This window comes from Ictalurus furcatus, chromosome 2 (genome assembly GCF_023375685.1).
Source record: "Ictalurus furcatus strain D&B chromosome 2, Billie_1.0, whole genome shotgun sequence".
NCBI lineage: Eukaryota > Metazoa > Chordata > Actinopteri > Siluriformes > Ictaluridae > Ictalurus > Ictalurus furcatus.
This window is the reverse complement of record NC_071256.1, coordinates 27,850,146-27,869,586: the sequence shown is the minus strand read 5'-3', so window position 1 is coordinate 27,869,586 and position 19,441 is coordinate 27,850,146. Positions and strand designations below refer to the sequence as shown.

The window sequence follows — 19,441 nt, the reverse complement described above, 5'->3', positions numbered from 1 at the left end:
TCAAGCTCAGCTGGAGAAGTTACTAGAGCTGGTATTAAGGATAAATTTTAGAGTGTAGAAACTGCTTTAATTTAAACAAAGAAGAAGCCTTTATTTGTCACATATATATTACAGTACATGTAAATGTACTGTAATGTACGATATATGTGACAGTAAATGTGACCTGATCATTTGTATTATGTACACTCTTAGAATAAAATTTTCTTTTAGGCTTTGTTGTATAATTAAGGGTTCTTTTCTACTACTCTGATAAGGAACCACATAGGATTTAAAGGAGTCACCCAGAAGGACAACAGCAGAGCCCTTAAGGTTTCTAAATCATCTAAGAGTGTATCATGTACACCTTTTAGTGCCTAAAGTTATGTCTTGGAATGTTCATGATATGTTTTCTGTCTGTACATGGGTGTAAATATGTGTGTGTTGTGTTCCTTTTCTTGGTGTCTGCAAATATCATAAGGAAAATACTACCCAAATTCATGTGCAATGGTGAATTAATGTGGAATTGTTCACATATTGAACCTTGGTTAAACATTTTTACATAAAGACCCATTTGTGGTAGACAGCTGAACACTGTAGGCTTGAAACCATTTATATATTACATTAGCAAAATGTATTGAATACTAATTTTCTCATCATTTTCACACAGCAGGCCTCGTTTCTCATGCTGGATATGAACATATTTATTTGTAAATCGTTCACAGGAGCAATTTAGTTTGGGGGGAAAAAACATTCATGTCCTACAAGAGCTGATGAGTTCGTATAAATTTATGTATGTAAACCTGGAGTGATTGGCTTCAAATTGTATAAATTGATGGGTTATTTGAAAGAAAGCAATCCAAAATAAATCCATAACTTAAGACAAACAAGACTAGTCATCCAATATAAGATAAACGTAATAGCAGCCTATAAAATGAGGAAGAGTTAGTGTGAGTCTGTTGTAACAGACAGACACACTACAATGGTTGAGCTACATTATTTACAAAATTTTGCGCACACCTCATTTAGAAGGTGCGCTTTCACTACGCAGTATATCATGTTGTTGTTTTCAACTACGTCACTTATTGCTGATTGGTATTTCTCATCATATACACTTCTAGTACAAAGAAAATCTGCATTACCAAAATGTTTATAAATCTGGTGGGAATTTTTAGTATGGTCTTTCCTACAAAAACCCTTACACACAACTTTACTAAAAGATTGATTAATGAGGCCCAATGAAAATTGGACAAAACTTGGATATGTAACACATAGGATTTTGAATAACAGAAAAGCCATTTTAAAACCTTTCTGCTGTTTTTTTTTTAATCTTTTTATTAAGCATTTATCAAGTGTGTTTATATATATTGAGGGCCATGTAATAATAACTTGCGTAATATTAAGTTAAATGATATATGATGGACAAATATGACACTTAGAAATTGTGAGAAATACTGGAATAAATCTATTAAGTAGTCAACAGGAAAGCAGCTGTATGTGTTTACTACATTCATTGTTGTTCTGTGTTAATGTCTTACTGTAAATGTATGTGTAGATATAAATCCATGCAGGGACTCTGAGCAGAATGGGATTGTATGGGGTTGATGTAAATGTTGATGTGTCACCTCATGAAAGAAACAAAAGAACTACGAGTTTGAACAGTGTTTGGGGTTGTTTAAATAAATCAAATGGGGCACATGCTCAGATATTTTCAGGTAGTACACAGAAGCTTTTCTTTTTTTAAAAGTAAGTTCATTTTCTACTAATTACCATTCCTCTCTTGCTTAACATTGGGTGTAGTTGGTTTACCGTTACGCAGTTTTGCATGTCTAGCATTGTCTATTTCCGTATTACATGTGGCATAACTCAAATACATACAAACATTGTGCATTGTGTGTTTAAAAAAAAAATGTACCATTAAATATACATGTGTGTGTGTAACTAGATGCTTTTTATATGATGCTGTAATTGTTGATTTATTTGCTTTCAAATTAATGGTCCCCATTAATACAACTTGTTTAAGGAAATCATCATGTTTCTGTTGAATATGCCCATGAAATCACCAAAATAAAGAAATAATAACAATAATGTATTTCAACTACATTTTATTTTCCATAACAACAAGAACAGGACCATAGCATCTTTGTCAAACTCTTGTTATTACCTCACATCACCTTAATAACCCAGCCATCGTGATTGGAAAGGACTGATCCCTTTAAGCAGATGAAACGTAGCCGTCCTCCTACAACTCCACCATGTCCAATCAGCTCCAGCAGCTCAACATTCCACCCTTGAAACCAGGCCATGCATTAGCCTAATCCAAAGAACGAAGTAAGCCCTCGGTGTTTCTCACCATTCCCAAAGCTTTGGGAAAGCAGAGCAGCAACATGCCAAGGATTCGACAGAGAAAAGAAAAGAAAGTTGCACCTGTAATGCAAGGTTTCCACTGTACAGCTGTTACACAACAGTATAATGAGCTATTTCTGATACCAAAATGAATTAGTTAATAAAAAAAATAAATTTCTAAGTAACTAGACAGAGCACTGGCCCATTTCAAAGCATGGAAAATTCTAGACCGTCTTTGAGCAGCATACCTGAACAGTGTATTATTAACTGACTTAAAGGTAAAATATGCACAGGATCAAAGCCTTCATTTTAGCAATAACTGATTGTAACCATGATCAATAAGAACTGTCTGACAGCTGTAGCTGAAACATGTAACATATTCGCTAAAGGCAAAAACAAAAGTCAGGTGACTGAATAACTGTAGACTGTAACTGACAGTAACCGTAAGACTGTCTTGCATTTATATAGTGAGTTTCTTAAGTCTATAAAGCCTAGAACATTTTGGCGAACACATACATATACACCAAAGAAACAGAGCCAACTGAAGTAAAAAGCAAGATAATATATCTATTTAGATATATATCTCATGTCTACTATTAAACAGCTGAGGTTTGAGTTAAATGTTTGAGATGCAAGAGATGGTGCCTAATGTGTCCACCCAAATCCATACCACCGCCTTGTGAATGCAGATCCAGAAGAGAGCCAAAGAGCAGTGTTACTTTTGTTGACAGAATAACTAACATTTTTTCCCTGATGAAAAAGAAGCCATAAGTAAATCTAAATCTTCCATTGTATTCAAAATCTAAGATGAAATGTGAGGACATTTTCCTCAACAAATAAAAATAAGATGAAAATGTCAGTAATGGTTGATTTGACAAAAGGTAATCCCCACTCCAACACCACCACCACTATCACCAGAAACCTCCCACCATGTGTTTGAACATGGAAATAAATTGATACACTTGGTTAGTGGGCAGACAAGAGAAGATGTGGTCATGCACACTGCTCTGTAAATGGCTCTTCTGATTGGTGCATGAATACAATCCGGTGTTCCTTTCAAGATGAAATGAGAAATTAATGCATATACCTTTTGGAAAACCTAAAAACTACATTTGAGGGGAAAAAATATGGGAGAAACTGAAAAAAAAAAACAACCGTATTTATTGGCTACACTACTTAGTTGTAGTTAGATAAAATTTTAGTTTTTCATCAATTAAAACTAGCAAAAAAAAACAACAATTGACTAAATATGATTAAAAAGTGTTTTGTTTTTGTCAATAGAAAAAGATTCAAACAAATACAAATTAACTGGCAAAATTAAAACTACCAGTGGCTCATGAGAGTTTGCCTGGATTGACCTTCAGATTTTAAGAGGATTGATTATGCGAGAGGGATTGCTAACCTGAGCCTAATTGCTTTCTCATTACCTTAACTTTACCCCAAATTCTTGTTATTATAAACAAATAAAGCAAATAATTGCATGATAGATGCTTACATAATGTATCTGAATTGAAAGTAGAGGACATGCATTGTCATACAATGGTTCAAAGGAGCTTGTATAGTTGTGCAATAGGAATACAGATGGTTGGTCATGGCTCTGCGGTATTAAATTAGACAATACACATACACACGCAGATGGTCCTCTTGAGCAAAGGAGTGCCGGAGTGGCATAGAAGTTTAGCTGTGTAAACAGGAAATAAGCAGAGTACAGTCTCAGGAAAAAGCAGTGTGAAATTTATGGTTTCTTCTCCTTCAGTTTGTCCTGTATCTTCTTTGGCTCATCAAACTGTATCAACCTCAAAATGTCTTTGTTGTCCATCACTCCCTGAATGAACTCGCCCTCTGCGATCTTATCTGCAAAGCCATTGAGACATTGTGAGAACATGATATTTCCGTTTCTTGCTAATATTCCCCAAAACAATATCCCTCTCAAGTCGTTTGAAAGGTCTTCTTGAAATTTTTTTGAATGTGAAACACTTTGTTGTAAACTTGTTAACAGTGTTTAATGCTTCTCCCACAGTAACAATATATATATATATATATATATATATATATATATATATATATATATATATATATATATAAAATTTACCGTAATGTAATAATTATTTTTGGTGTCATTCAGTCCTACAATATATTTTTTTTATTTGGCCATACAAATTGTAATTACCATTTTCTTTCTTTTGGAAAAAGTTCCATATTTTGTCTGCTCTCTTTTCTGGTGTGTTCTCATCCTCTGGAAGTTTTGTCTGGTCTTCAACCGGAATCATATTGAAAATTGCCTAGATTTCGGCAGAATCAAGAATGAACATAACTATTATTCGAAATAAATTAATTCATAGATGCATTAACTCAACCTAGATGCTAAAGACTTAAGTGTGTAAGAGTCATAATCCATTATACGATCATTCAAAAATGTAGCCAAAATAAATAGTAAAAGTAATAGTAAATGTATAAGGTAAAATATATTTATACACTGTAGTCAGCTTAGACTAAAGCAAAATACATCTATACTATGTACACACATACACACCTTTACAATCTCCTGAACTTCATTTATGCTGATGGTTCCATTGCCATCAACATCATACAGAGCAAAAGCCCACTCGAGCTTGTGCATAGTTTTGCCTGAGGAGGTTAAATGCAGTGCAATTATGTACTCCTTAAAGTCCAGCATGCCATCAGCATTGAGGTCAAAGCTACGGAAAACATGGCGTGCATACGCGGTGGGGTCAGCGTCAGGAAAGAAGCTTGCATAGATGCCCTCAAACTGCTCTTTAGTAATGCGCCCACTAGGACACTCTTTCAGGAAGGTGGTGTACCAGGCACTGAGCTCAGCCTCACTGTATTTGGTGTTCATTTTTAGATCCTCCAGAATCTCCTTGGACAAAGCGCTGCTCTTGCTGTTTCCCATTTTGTATTTTAAACTTAAATCACCACTTTCTCTTTCTCCTGCTTTTGCTTTCTAGTATCAGTTCTCTGGTGGTTCTGGCTGAATACCCAACTAGCTCTATGTGTAAATCTTCTTGGCTTGCTCTACCTGACAACTCCAACTCAGCTACGTGCTTGATGGGATTATGGATATCTGTTTTTATACCCAGGCAGGCTCTCTGACAGATTACTTAGCTACGTCAGACAACTCTGACATCTTAAATGGCAGAGCAATTGTTTACCACAGTGTATCATCAGCTTTTTCCCCAGTGTTACCCAAGTCATTTTCAACACTGGTGCATATAGTTCATAATTGGACTCATAACTGAAGCCATCTTATGAAGCCATTGTTTGTTAGTTACCATCGTGCCGCTCCACAGTTATTCCCACTATTTTGGTTTTAGTTGGGGTTAGAGTTACAGCAGTCCTGTGTGTTTCATTTCATTTGTCTAATCTGTGAAGCAATGATTTCCTTGCAATTATATTCTTGAGATTGTGTTAAGCCATACAGTATGCGTTGGTGTTAACCTGCGTTATATCACTGATTTATTAAAGGCCGTTTAGAAAAGATGCACTGGCAACAGGCAAATTGAGGCAGGGCTATATCCATATTTGGAAAAATATTTTGCAGAATGCTTGAAATTATTATTATTTTTTAATGTTGGATGCATGGAAAGCAGATAAATGTCAGTATGTAGACACTATGTGGCTCTTTGTTTGTATGCAACAGCAAGCAGGGGCCCCCTCCAAGGGGGCCTAGCCCTAATTATAATCCAGGTCTGGTTTATAGTCACAGTGGACAGAAAAGTTAAAAAAAAAAAAAAAAAGGCTAGAAAAATATAAATGATCTGTAATTGGATTCAAGTAACAGAATGTTAAGTGTAAAATAAACTAAGGCAATAATAATGGAAAAGAATCCCACATTCTACAACCCCAATTACAAAAAAGTTGGGACACTGTGTAAAATGTAAATAAATGTACATAAAAACAGAATGCAATGATTTGCAAATCTCATGAACCCATATGTTATTCACAATAGAGGATAGAAAACATCAAATGTTTCAACTGAGTAAATACAACATTTAAAGAAAAAAATTGTCAATAATTTTGAATTTGATGGCCGAAACACGTCTCAAAAATGTTGGGATGGAGCAACAAAAGGCTGGAAAAGTAAGTGTTACTAAAAAGAAACAGCTGGAGGTTAATTGGCAACAGGTCAGTAAGATGATAAAAAGAGTATGTTAGAGAGGCAGAGTCTTTCAGAAGTAAAGACGGGCAGAGGTTCACCAATCTGTGAAAAACTGCATCTATAATTTGTGGAACATTTTCAGTATAATGTTCCTCAATGTAAAATTGCAAAGACTATGAATATCTCATCATCTACATAATATTATTATATCTATATTATATAGAGATTATATTATCTCTATGTGCAAGGGACAAAGGTGAAAATCAACATTGCATACCCATGATCTTCGGGCCCTCAGGCGGCACTGCATTAAAACAGGTATGATTCTGTAATGGAAATCACTGCATGGGCTCAGAAACACCTCCAGAACTCACTGTCTGTGAACAGAGTTCACCGTGCTATCCACAAATGCTGATTAAAGCTCAGTCATGCAAAGAAGAAGCCATATGTGAACATGAGCCAGAAACACCACTGTCTTCTCTGTGCCAAAGCTCATTTAAAATGGACTGAGGCGAAGTGGAAATCTGTTCTGTGGTCAGACGAATCGAAATTTGAAATTCTTTTTGGAAACCATGAACGCTGCATCCTCTAAACTAAAGAGGACTAAAGAGGAGAGGGACCATCAGGGTTTTTACCAGCATTCAGTTCAAAAGCCTGCATCTTTGATGGTATGGGAGTATATTAGTACCTATGGAATGGGCAGCTTACACATCTGGAAAGGCACCATTAATGCTGAAAGGTATATACAGGTTTTAGAGCAACATATGCTTCCATCCAGATTCCATCCCATCTTTACTTCTGAGAGACTCTGCCTCTCTAAAATACTCTTTTTATACCCAATAATGTTACAGATCTGTTGCCAATTAACCTCCAGCTGTTTCTTTTTAGTAACACTTACTTTTCCAGCCTTTTGTTGCCCCCATCCCAACGTTTTTGAGACGTGTTGCAGCAAACAAATTCAAAATTACCTTATTTTTTTCATTAAAATGGTACATTTCATCAGTTTAAACATTTGGTATGTTTTCCATATTCTATTGTGAATAACATGTGGGTTTATGAGATTTGCAAATCATTGCATTCTGTTTTTATTTACATTTTACAGTGTCCCAACTTTTTTGGAATTGAGGTTTTACTTATACACCTTCTATGGGTACAAAAATGTGTCCATTATTGCTGTTTACACCAAAACCCCATAAAAGGCTTTGTTCATTAATTAGTTTAATCTGCTTTACAGTGAAACAAATAGGAAACATATGTAGTTATGTGAGTAACAATCGAAGAACCATGAATGTAATGGCATAGTTTGACTAGTAAACTGGAAATGTAAAAGAAGGCCCAAAAGTAACCATAATATGTATGTCTTATGTCATTAGAATGGTTGAAATGGTTTACGCCACAGCACTGTTGATTTATTATTTTTATTTTATTTTGAATAACTATAACAAACTGAGAACCTTAGAGATAAATTGCTTCTGGCATTGGGGGATTTAAACAATGCATTCTGACCAGACATCTGATAGGGTGAAATGATGTTGCTTGTGCAAAAGGTGGACCAGTTGATTGCATGACCTTGTCCTATGCTGTCCTTTCATTCATCACCAAGTGTGTGATGTGAGACAGATGAGCATGTGGCATGTTGAGCTTATAACACCCCCTCTGCCCATTAGGGCTTGTTGCCTACTAATATTGCCTTCATGTCAGAGAGAAGTGTATTGCCCTGCTAACCAGCTTAAAGCTGAAAGCAAATCTGCCAGAAAGGCAGACTCCCGGTGCTTGCTCTCACTAATTAAATAAATGCTATTTACATAATACATTTCCTACTATTCAGTACTTATACATAATTTTAACTCTTGGATGAATATTTCTACACTAAATTAGGCACCCTATTCCATGGTAATTCTTTAAATAAAGTGTGTATATATATATATATATATATATATATATATATATATATATATATATATATATATATATATATATAATTTTTTCCCTGCAGGTTTTCCTCAAGAATTTGGGTGGACTTGGCAGCATCCATTTTCCCTTCAATCCTGACCAATTGCCCAGTCCCCGCTGAAGAGAAACACCCCACAACACAACATTGCCATGACCATGCTTCACAGTAGGTATGGTGTGTTTTGGGTGGTGTGCTGTGTTTGGTTTTCGCCAAACATAACGCTTGCAGTTCAGTTCAAAAAGTTAAATCTTACTCTTATCTGACCATAAAACCTTTTGCCACATGGCATTAGAATCTTCCAAGTGTTGTTTTGCAAAACGCTAATGAGACTCTGTGTGGCCCTTTGTCAGAAGAGACTTCTTTCTTGCCACCCTATCATTCAGGCCTGCTTTGTGTAAAGCTTGTGAGATTGTTGTCACATGCACAGACCGACCAATCTCAGCCGTAAGAACTTGTAAGTCTTTCAAAGTTGCCATTGGCCTTTTGGTAGCTTCCCTGATCAATATCCTCCTGGCTCAGTCATCCAGTTTGGAGGGACGGCCTGATCTAGGCAAGGTGTTTCCACTTCTTAATAATGCTCTGAACGGTGCTCAGAGGGATAGTTAAAGCCTTAGAAATCATTTTATATCCTTCTCCTAACTTTGTCCCAGAGTCCTTCTGAAAGCACCTTTCCAACCATGGTGTATTCTTTGCGTTGCCATGCACTACTAGTAATGGAATCATCACGGAACAGCCGGTTTTCTTATGAAGTAAACAAAACACTGCAGTTGATGTCAGGTGGGGGGCAATTAGCATGGTGTATGATCTGGGAAGTGACTGGTTGTACCTGAGCACGTTTATAATAGTTAAGGAGTAAGTAGTATAGTAAGGAGCTGATCACTTATCCAAACCAGGTATTTCACTAATTAAATTTTAATGACTGTTCAGAATTTTTTTAAATTTATTTTTCACATAGATGTTGAGGGTTATAATGTGTAAATACAGCTGGCGAAAGTTAGATTTAATTTATTTTAATTTCCAGGGTGTAATGTGACAAAAGGTAAGGATTTTGACATGGAATGATTTTCTATAGGCACTGTACTATATGCACATGTTAGTCTTTACTTAATGATTAACAGAATTATCTAATTTCTTTTTTATCTTTGTCACTACATCCTATTAAAAATTCAATAATTCAAAGAATGGCACAGAATGCACAAGTCCCAAACTGAATGCTAGGAAGAGCCATGCACCAGATTGGGGAGTAATCTGACTGATAATCTTTTATATCACTGTGCTGAAATATACTATGGCTTTAGATAGAACATGATATAACCTGAGTGCTTACATGTACTTTTTTTTTTTTGCAATGAACAGTAAGTGATTTTAACAGAAGGGTGGGTGGATTCAAAAAGGGAGAACTATATGCAGAATAAAAGAGCTCACAAAGAGGATGAGAGAGTTTGAAAAAAGATGCTGATGCTTTGGCTCTGCAAAATACTTGCTATGCTGAATATCTCATCTAAAATGCATCTACAAAGACACACGTGTTTGAAGAGAGGAATCATTCAGTCAAAGGACATATGAGATTAATTGACTCAAGCCAGAAAGAAGCCATGAAACTTCAAAACGGTCCAAGAGCCACACTAGCCTTCACCTTAAACTGCTTGGCCTTCACTTTGGCCGTGTCTGCTGTAACAACCAGCTACTGGTGTTCTGGGACCAGGAAGATAGTGAAGCCCTTGTGCACAGGCCCAGAAAAAGTCAAGCAGAACTACTGCATCCACTTCAATAGCTCTGATGCGAACAACACACATCTGGTGCAGTACATTTACGAGACTGGAGAGGAAAAGTTCATATTGAAAAAATTCCACACAGGCATTTGGTTCACATGTGAACAGGCTGTTGATCTTTTAGGTAAGTATGAAATCTTAGGTCAAAGTTCTTGTACAGTTTTAGTTGGTGTAGAGAGTACATTGTGAAATGAAGATACTGTGAAAACTGACAATATGATGCATTTTATTTTGAAGTGTTTATAATATTAATATTATATTCTGAACAAAATTTCTTTGTTTACAGGATTTACCTGTAGAGCGTTTTTAGAGATTTCACCCAATCATGAAAGAGGTGAGTGAGTAACAGGTGTCATTTATCTCAAATAATAGTGCAAATATATAATTTTATAACAAACCAGGATTTAAGGGGAACTGAACTTCCCTACCTACTTATTGGTTCCTCTAAAAAATATTATTTTTGTATATAATGCATATACTTTGGAGAATTACATTCATTAAATTTTATTAAGACTTGTGAATGCTTTCTTGCCACTATTATTTCAGTCTTGCAAACAGCAGCTAGATCTAGTGCTAGAAACTCTGTTGCCCTGTACATACAGCAATTATACCCTAACTATTATTTATTTATTTTTTTTAATTAAGGTCCTCAGTTTATGCAGACCATTTCTCCTGTGTGTAATTATAAAATATAAAAAGCCTGTATAACTTTTGTCACTATGGGGATAGAATTGGCAATAGAATTGCTGTCAATGTCAAAACTTATAATCTATGCCTAAAAATATATTTTAGTATTTCAAAAAAGGCAATGCAAATATTTTTTGGTGAACTTCAGTTTTCACTATAAAATTCATACTATCCTTTTCCTCCAATCTACTTTTCTTGCTTAAATCAAAACAACATTATGTACGTTAAACGGTTTGGTATGCCTGGAATGGTTTTCAGATATCCAGTTCAGGTTTTGTACTAATAATTACAATAAAAAATAATCTAAAGTAAAAGCAAGCAAGCTGAAGAAGGCTATGATCATCTGTAAAAGTCTACTGTTACATTGCTGAAATCATCAAATTTCCATTCTCTCTCTTCCAGGAGTGTTATGGCTGTGTATTATTGGTGAATGTTTGTACATCACTTTGCTGTTTATTGGAGTCTCACTCATGACAGTGGAGATGTGTCACTGCTGTAACACAATGAACCGACTCAAGCTGAATGCTTTTGCAGCCCTGTTCACTGCACTTTCAGGTAACAGCCCATACTAAGAGTAAATAAAAACAACGAGTCACATACTTGAGTATTAACATAGCACCACTGCATACACCAGAGTAAGCAACCAACCCAACTGGCAACTCTTAAATCACGGATCAGCTTTGTCTCATGACACCTCTCCTCAATATCCTGTCATAGATGAGAGTTTTCTAGGCTCAAGCCCCCACAATACCAAACAGGAGGCTCCTCAAGAAAGGTTTAGATCCCGCACACCGAAGTAAGCAAAAGGAGAACTTCTCTAGTTGGAGCGGAGATACTAATTATAAACAAAAAGGCTCACACACCATATCTGTACTACTTTGCATATTATGGTAGCACATTTACTTAGTCACATGTCAATTATGTAATTGTTACAAAAATAAAGGAGTAATTGTAGCAGGAAAAGGAATGGGGGGGGGGGGTTGACTATCCATACATTGCACGTTAATTCGCATTTAATTAATAAATTATTTACAGATTATTTGACTTTATTTCTGATATAAATGTTGTGACATCTTTTGGGAATAAATATCAAACAAATAAATTGCATAAATCTCACTCAATATCGCTCAAAAACCTATATGATTTAATTATTAGGGATATTAACAAATATCCCCCATAAAAAAAAAGCAGTTCTATTGAAGTGTTTCTCCTCAGCTACTTTAATTACTTGTTCCAGTTTATTTCCAGTAGCATTTCTTAAAAAAAAAAAAGTAAATAAATAAAAACAGCCATCCGGCATGTGTCAGTCCTGAAGCATTGCTGATCATATTCCATTTCATCATGCACCTTAAAAAAACAGGGCCAGGGGTTAAGCCTGGCTGGAGTTTTGCTGCATCTTTAACACAGACAGTCACAGAGGCTGCAGCACTGCTCACATGGCAGGCAGGAGATCCTCTGACTGGAACTAAAGGGAGAGGATTACGCAATGCCCCCTGGTCCAGCTGCTCCACATGCTAGCCTGTTAGCCTGACTAACACTGAGCACCTACTGATGCAGCACAGAATGAGCAGCACAGCTATGGATATGGATTTTAAAAAAGATGTTCATTAAACCAATGCATGACAAAATGGAGAATAAATATTTTACATAAAAGCACATAATTAAACAAGATGTTGAGGCAGGAAGTTCACATGAAGAAAGCTTTAAATCAGGGAGCAATTTTGGTCTAAACCTGCTGTCTGATCTAAAGATGCAGGGATTTCATTGTTTGGGATGTAATCAGATTGGAGTGGGGGCAGTGGTTTTAGCAGAGATCTACTTTTTCTCCCTCCCACTATAATTTGTATCATTGCTAAATGAAACAATTGAATCTTAATCAAATCAAATACTCATTTTACACTGTTAGAGACTAGTTTTTCTTGAACACTGAACAACACTGCACCCTTGTGGTGTGCACTATGATCACCGTAAACACTGCAGTACATTACCTGTGTTTTTGTTTGACAGGTCTTATAGGCATGGTAGCACATATGATGTTCACCACAGCCTTTCAGCTTGCAGTCCTTATGGGTCCAGAGAACTGGAAACCCAAAACCTGGGACTACAGCTGGTCCTATCTGTGAGTAAAATCCGTTTATGAGAAGGATGCTGGTTCATAATTTTTATATTTCTTAATGTATGCATGACTCTAAATTCAAATTGATAATTGCTTTGTGGGCATTAAAAAAAACAAAACAACCAAAGTCAAGCAAATCCAAACCAACAAATAATGTTAAAAAAAAAAAAGTTATAAGAGTCACATTACTTAAGGCAATGTTCACAGGGCTACACTAACACAAATCATTTATGACAATGGAGGTAAACATGCATAAACATTTATAAAAGGTACATATAAACAAATGTTACCTGCTTTTGTCAAATTTGAAGTCAAGTTAACCTAACACCTGAATCATGTGACATAGATGTTTGTTGACAATGTTTTAGGATATTTCCCAGGCTGATTTATATAAGAACACTCAACTTACAGTGGATAAAAGCATTGCAAAAACCCATTTCCACCATCAGGGCAATAATTAACTCTCATCCAAAAACAAACCCAGGCGTCTTCAGTTTGCCAGACACTACTGGAACTTCAAATGGGATCGGGTTCTATGGTCAGATGAAACCAAAATAGAGCTTTTTAGCAATAAACACCAGAGGTGGTTTTAGCACAGCAGGGAGGTAGCCATATGGAAAAGTACCTCATGCCCTCGGTTAAATATGGTGGTGGCTCTTTAATGTTTTGGGGCTGTTTTTCTGCCAGAGGACCTGGACATTTTCTTAGAATACATGGCAACATGAACTGATCAAATGACAGACATTAAATGAAAACCTGACTGCCTCTGCCAGAAAGCTTAAATGGGCCATGGTTGGATCTTCCAGCAGGACAATGATCCAAAACATACATCAAAATCAACACAAAAATGGTTTACTGACCACAAAATCAAGGTCCTGCCATGCCATCCCAGTCCCCTGACTGGAAACCCATAGAAAACCTGCAGGGTTAATTGAACAGGAGAGTCCACCAGAGTGGACTTTGAAATTCGAAGGATCTGGAGAGATTCTGTATGGAGGAACGGTCTCAGATCCCTTGCCATGTATTCTCCAACCTCATCAGACATTATAGGAGAAGACTCAGAGCTGTCATCTTGGCAAAGGGAGGTAGCACAAACTACTGACTAAAAGGGTGCCAATAACTGTTGCACGCCTATATTTAACATATTTATTGGATAAACCAATGTTGTTTTTGCAATTGTTTGATATCCATGAATTTTTTGAACAAAAAGGTTTAAAAAAATAAAGAATTTTCACAGCCTTCTTTGCTCTTTTTTACCAAGGGTGCCAATATTAGTGGAGGGCATTAATTTTATATGTGGGTGAGAAATAAAGGTTAAAGACAGGGTTTGGGCATGATTGAGGCACTTTGGGGAAAACAGCTTCAAGCAGGACTCAAAACAAGCATTTTACACACTTTGGAGGGATGCACTGTACCACTTGGACTGGCTACAGGTGGGGCAGGCATAGCTACCACACAGAGGCAGGAAAAACCAAACAAGAGACACCAAAAATTAATCTTTTTTACTAAGCCAGGACAAAATATAAAATTGGGAATAGGCTCCCACTACAGGCTTTAGCTGGACAGTTAATCATTCGACACTGAGCCCAGAATCTTCTCCATCACAAAAACATTTAAAAACATACTTCCAAATAAACTGTTTCCATGCATTTGACCCTCGGTTCAGCTAGTAGCAGAGAGTTTTATTTTATGGACCCTGTGGTAACTTAGTCAATGTATGACATGATCAGAAAAAGTTGGATTTATCAAAACTTGCCTCGGGTGTTCGTAGAATTACCAGACTAAAACTTTTCTAACTAGGCTAGTTTGGTGTCACACGCCAAAGTGGAGGCACACCCAAGTTATCATTGTATGGGTTTAGCTACTTCAGTGCCACGCCAAGTACGTTAACTGTCATTATGCTCTGCACATATCACATTCACATAACTAGGAACTCGTATAAAGATTTACACACCTTGTTCTCCTCAGCATTTATAAAAACTTTTCCTCACACTGATTGTGTTAGCTGGCGTTTGGCAGAATTTAGAGCAGTCAGCTAATAAGACAATTATTTCCATATATTTTCCTGTAAACCCTGTCTGTCTCACCTCCGTTCACTGAAGATATAAAATTACAACACTGCCACCTTTTACTGACATTCAGCTACATAGTGCCAAACCACTCTAAGTGGAGAATTATTCGGAGCAAAATAAAAAATCGTCTGGCTACAGCCACGAAAAGCCAGGTTATGCCTCTGACTCCCACAACTTAGAAAACTAATGGTTACATTTTTAGCTTTCTCTTTGTCTTGTATCTTTGACTGGGGTCATTTTCTCCTTCCTGGCCAAATCTTAACTCGCCATAATAGTCTTTTCTGTTCCTTTCATAACTCTTATTATTATGAAGTATTAATTAATTAATTAATTAATTTATTTATTTATTTATTTATTTATTTTAATTTGCCCTTACCGCAGGCCCGGCCCGGCCAAGCCAGTCACGCCACTACAAAGGCGCGACGAAGAGCTGTGGCAAACGCTGGCCTTAAGTATCCTGCCTGGCAGGTGTGGGTAATCCGGGTTAATTAGCCTGGAGAATTCTAGACAACCGCTCTCACTGCGCGCTGCTGCCGCCCTCTGCTGGCTGCTGGCGGTGTTGCGTGGCGTCAAACATCTTAAGTCCTCTTAATTCTTCAGAAATCTACAAAAAATATATATAGCCCATTAAATTGTTCCAATAAAACATGTACAAGTTGTGATTGCATAAGTATTCACTCCCGTTACTGCGAAACCCTTAAAATAGTACGTTTGAAAAGAGATATGGCACCAGAACACATTTTGTCAGTAGCTGAGTTCATTGCTCTATTTTGCCCCCTAGTGGAATAAGTAGTGTATTTTCTAATTTGGCTTGTCCCGGCCTGCAGGCCATAAGTTTGTGACTTTTGATCTACAGTGTCTCTGAAACTGAGTACCTGGTGGTAAAATCAACATGGCCTGGGGTATAAGGAAGTTTTACCAGTGACAGTTATTACACAAAAGAACTGAATTATACATACAAGATTTTTTTAGTGGTTAGCACATTTGCCTCACACCTCTGGGGTTGGGGATTTGAATCCCTGAATCTGAAACATTAATTAGCTGTTTAAAACTGTCATGCTGCCTCTTAAATGAGCCAGACAAAGTACATTTGGAAAGATTAATACATTTTGGCAGCCACCACAAGCCTTCTGGTCAACCTCAGTTTGAATGTGGTTGATTGGTAGTCTATCTTCTTTTTATTTATTTATTTAATTTTAATAGTCCCTGCTCAGCTTGCATGGTGTCTGGGAAAGAAGGATAACCAAATTCAATATGGCACAGCTTGTGTGGCATTGGAAATAGTGATACTGGGTCAACAAACTGTTATTACACACACACACACACATATACACACACACACACACACACACACACACACACACACACACACACACACACATACACAAACTGACTAAAAGTCTTATGTTGTCCTGACATCAAAATTTGCAAAAGCAGTCATTATTACAGTTGACTCCTGTTGGAATAAGCCTTTATAAATATAGGCTTATCACTTATGTGGTACCCTCTTTTTATTATTTGGTTAACATTAAACCTTGAAATTATATACCTCCAGACCATTTAATAAATGGTAATTTTGTACATTCTCCCACTCCTCCAGTTTGGCCTGGGCCTCCTTTGCTACCTGCATGGCCTCAGCCATCACTGCCCTCAACCACTACACCAAAACCATGATCCAGTTCAAGTTCAAGCGGAGGAACATTGAAAACAACCTGGAGCTCCTGGGACTGCATATGCCTGTAGGATTATGGAATACATACCCGAGCTCAGGCTTTGATCCTGCAGACCAGCACATTTCCTTTGAAGTGAATGGCACCAGACAACTTTATTCTTCATCCCAAGACACTGCAACACTGCACTCACAGGGTGAAGAGTACTGCTGAGGCCAAGTACACAGTCAGTGAAGTCTTGCTTTTTTTTAAAAAGGAAAAAAAAAAAAAAAAAAAAAAGAAAGTAACAAGCTGTGTGTCATTTTGGTTAGTACTTGAGTACATGGCTCAAGTACATGTAATGGTAATTGTTTAGTATAATTATATCAGAGTACTTTTAATTTCTCTCGAGTATTTTAAACGTAAAATATTAAACTCTTACATATTTTAATCACAATTACAGAGAATAAAATAATAACAATAATAATAATAATATTAATAATAATAATAATAATAATAATAATACATTTAACTCCAGAAGACGGTAAGCTAAGAATGTGCAAATTTTAAATAGTTCCATTTCAAGAGCCCATCACAATAAAACAGTTAAATGCTGAAAGTCAACACTTCAGCTGCCAAATGCTTAGTCAGCAGTAGCAATGTCTTGCAACGACAGTGGAGACAGATGAGCATTCCTGGCCCAGTTGATCAGGAATCTTCAGAGGAAGCAGCATGATCTTTATCTGCAAAATATACAAGCCATAACCAGTGGGGATACTGGCATTTCACAACTCACCATTCAACCTGTACAAAGATGTACAGGTAAACCATTAGCTAGTTGAGTGAGCTAGATTAGCTAGCCCGATCTTTTGATGTTTTACAGTTTAAATCCATCTAAGCTGCTGAAACCCCAACAGCTTTTGGCTAAATTATCTAGAAAGCTAATGTTAGCTTCACCCCCCAACAGGTTTATACTGTTGATAATCAATTTGCTGTTCTTTCAGCATAGCTCACTTGGTAAGTTCAAATAAAAACAAAATAGAAAATAGAACATTTTTGGATTATTTGTGTCAATTGTAAACATAAAAGAGTAATTTGTAATTTGTTCTTTTCCCTACTTTTACTGAAGTGAACTGAATTGTTACTGCAGTAGTATTATTTTTACTCAAGTCAGTGTTTCATACTCCTTCCACCACAGTTTTCTCTCCATGTGTATCTCAGTTTATTAGACTGTAAAACCAGTGACTGTTGCAAACAAAACTAGATCGTTCTGTCTTTGTATTAGATATGTTTGCCTAAATGATAGGTTTATATTAATGTGCTTGTTATAATGCGTTGTCATTCCTATAGTAAAAGTTCATTTATATAATCTAAACCTAATTATAAACAGATTAAAGATGTGTTGTTTAACCATGAATATGTACAATTGTTGATAAAGTGAGGTTTTCTGTAAGGAGACATTTAACATTTACTGTATGGAACGAGTCACACAGTTAACGGGACATGCTATGATACACTCATCATCTTTCCCATTCTCTGTTTGTTCTGCCCGAGTTCATACTGCTATCTATTCCAGCACAGAGATATGCCCTTAGGTGTTCTTCATGCAAGCTCAGTATGTGGGCAGATGGAAAACTTTGTGCCTACTACGTATCAGAACAGACCCATTGTCCCAGATGAATGGGTCACTGTGACACAGCACACCCCACATCTTGAAATTTTGGGTTTGGCCCTGGAGAGAGATCCAAGCATTCTGCAGTGTTCGCAAGGGGTCAGATGCACTCTTGAATGTACCCACTCCGTTTATGCTCCAGATGTGTTCAGAGAAGTGGAAAGTGTTTCATGGTGGTGTGAAACATTAGGCATAAAACAGCTAAAATTCCACAAGCAAGCACATTTGCAGTTTGCTAAGTTGCAAAGTAAAATTTATAGTGACCAATGAAATAAAATAAAATAAAATAATGCTAAAACATGCAGTGTGCATTTCAAGCCGTGAAGTACATATATTGTACAGTATGTTTATTGTAGAAAAACAGCAGTTACTTACCAATCACAATCAGCTTTGTTCCTTGGACGAATACCACAGTGATACATTTTGTATCCTCACCAGTACAAAAACCCTCCCCTAGTTTCCGTAATGTTTGTAGAAGAACTGAAACATCCTCCAGACTTTAGCTTAGTTACTGGCTATGTTCAGCATACGCTTCAAAACTAATTAAATTAAAGTCCTATATCACAATGTTCTGTTAATAAGCCCAGTTGAAAGAAATGTGTTATTGATAACCATTTTTATCATCCACCTGAGAAATGTGATCATTGTAAAGCAGAATTGATTGTAAGCAGTGAGCTGGTTATTGTTATGATGTGAATCACTGTGATACACTGCAGAGTCCTCCACCTCCACAGTATTTATTATGAGGTTGTAATCAATTTTAGATGAACTCCTAGATGTAAATTTGTATGAAGAGAAGCCAGATCCATATTTAGGAGTGCTCCAGATATAATAATGTCTTAACATGTCTTAACTGGGGAGCTCTTCCTGGAATCTGCTTATGCAGTACCAGTTACCACTTGCATCATCATCTCTTACAACACTGCACACAAATGTGGCCATGTCTCCCTTATTCACGGTAAGTGACACAGGTGTCGGGGTGACAACCTTCTGGTATTTAACATCTATGAAGAAAAGTACAAAATGTCACCACAACAAAACCAACAAGAAACTGAGACTACCTGTAATAAAGTGAAT

The 19,441-nt window shown here is 36.6% G+C and overlaps 2 protein-coding genes across 2 annotated transcripts; one reads left to right on the top strand and one right to left on the bottom strand.

Annotated features, from left to right (window-relative positions):
- Positions 1-1,532: 1,532 nt before the first annotated feature.
- On the bottom strand, positions 1,533-5,825 carry rcvrna (recoverin a). The gene is made up of 3 exons (XM_053612545.1): positions 4,856-5,825; positions 4,493-4,604; positions 1,533-4,176 (listed from the first exon to the last, which is right to left on the bottom strand). The coding sequence occupies exons 1-3, from the start codon at positions 5,234-5,236 to the stop codon at positions 4,058-4,060; spliced, it is 612 nt and encodes a 203-aa protein (XP_053468520.1). The 5' UTR covers positions 5,237-5,825; the 3' UTR covers positions 1,533-4,057.
- Positions 5,826-9,207: 3,382 nt separating this feature from the next.
- On the top strand, positions 9,208-16,926 carry LOC128617589 (germ cell-specific gene 1-like protein). The gene is made up of 5 exons (XM_053640764.1): positions 9,208-10,292; positions 10,455-10,502; positions 11,258-11,410; positions 12,863-12,974; positions 16,644-16,926. The coding sequence occupies exons 1-5, from the start codon at positions 9,959-9,961 to the stop codon at positions 16,924-16,926; spliced, it is 930 nt and encodes a 309-aa protein (XP_053496739.1). The 5' UTR covers positions 9,208-9,958.
- Positions 16,927-19,441: the final 2,515 nt, after the last annotated feature.

Coding starts and splice junctions, on each gene's coding strand:
- LOC128617589 (XM_053640764.1), top strand. CDS start 9,959: ATGAGATTAATTGACTCAAGCCAGAAAGAAGCCATGAAACTTCAAAAC. Junction 11,411..12,862: donor CCTGTTCACTGCACTTTCAG/GTAACAGCCCAT, acceptor TTTGTTTGACAG/GTCTTATAGGCATGGTAGCA. Junction 12,975..16,643: donor GACTACAGCTGGTCCTATCT/GTGAGTAAAATC, acceptor CCACTCCTCCAG/TTTGGCCTGGGCCTCCTTTG.
- rcvrna (XM_053612545.1), bottom strand. CDS start 5,236: ATGGGAAACAGCAAGAGCAGCGCTTTGTCCAAGGAGATTCTGGAGGAT. Junction 4,605..4,855: donor AAGTTCAGGAGATTGTAAAG/GTGTGTATGTGT, acceptor GCCGAAATCTAG/GCAATTTTCAATATGATTCC. Junction 4,177..4,492: donor TTTCCAAAAGAAAGAAAATG/GTAATTACAATT, acceptor ATGGCTTTGCAG/ATAAGATCGCAGAGGGCGAG.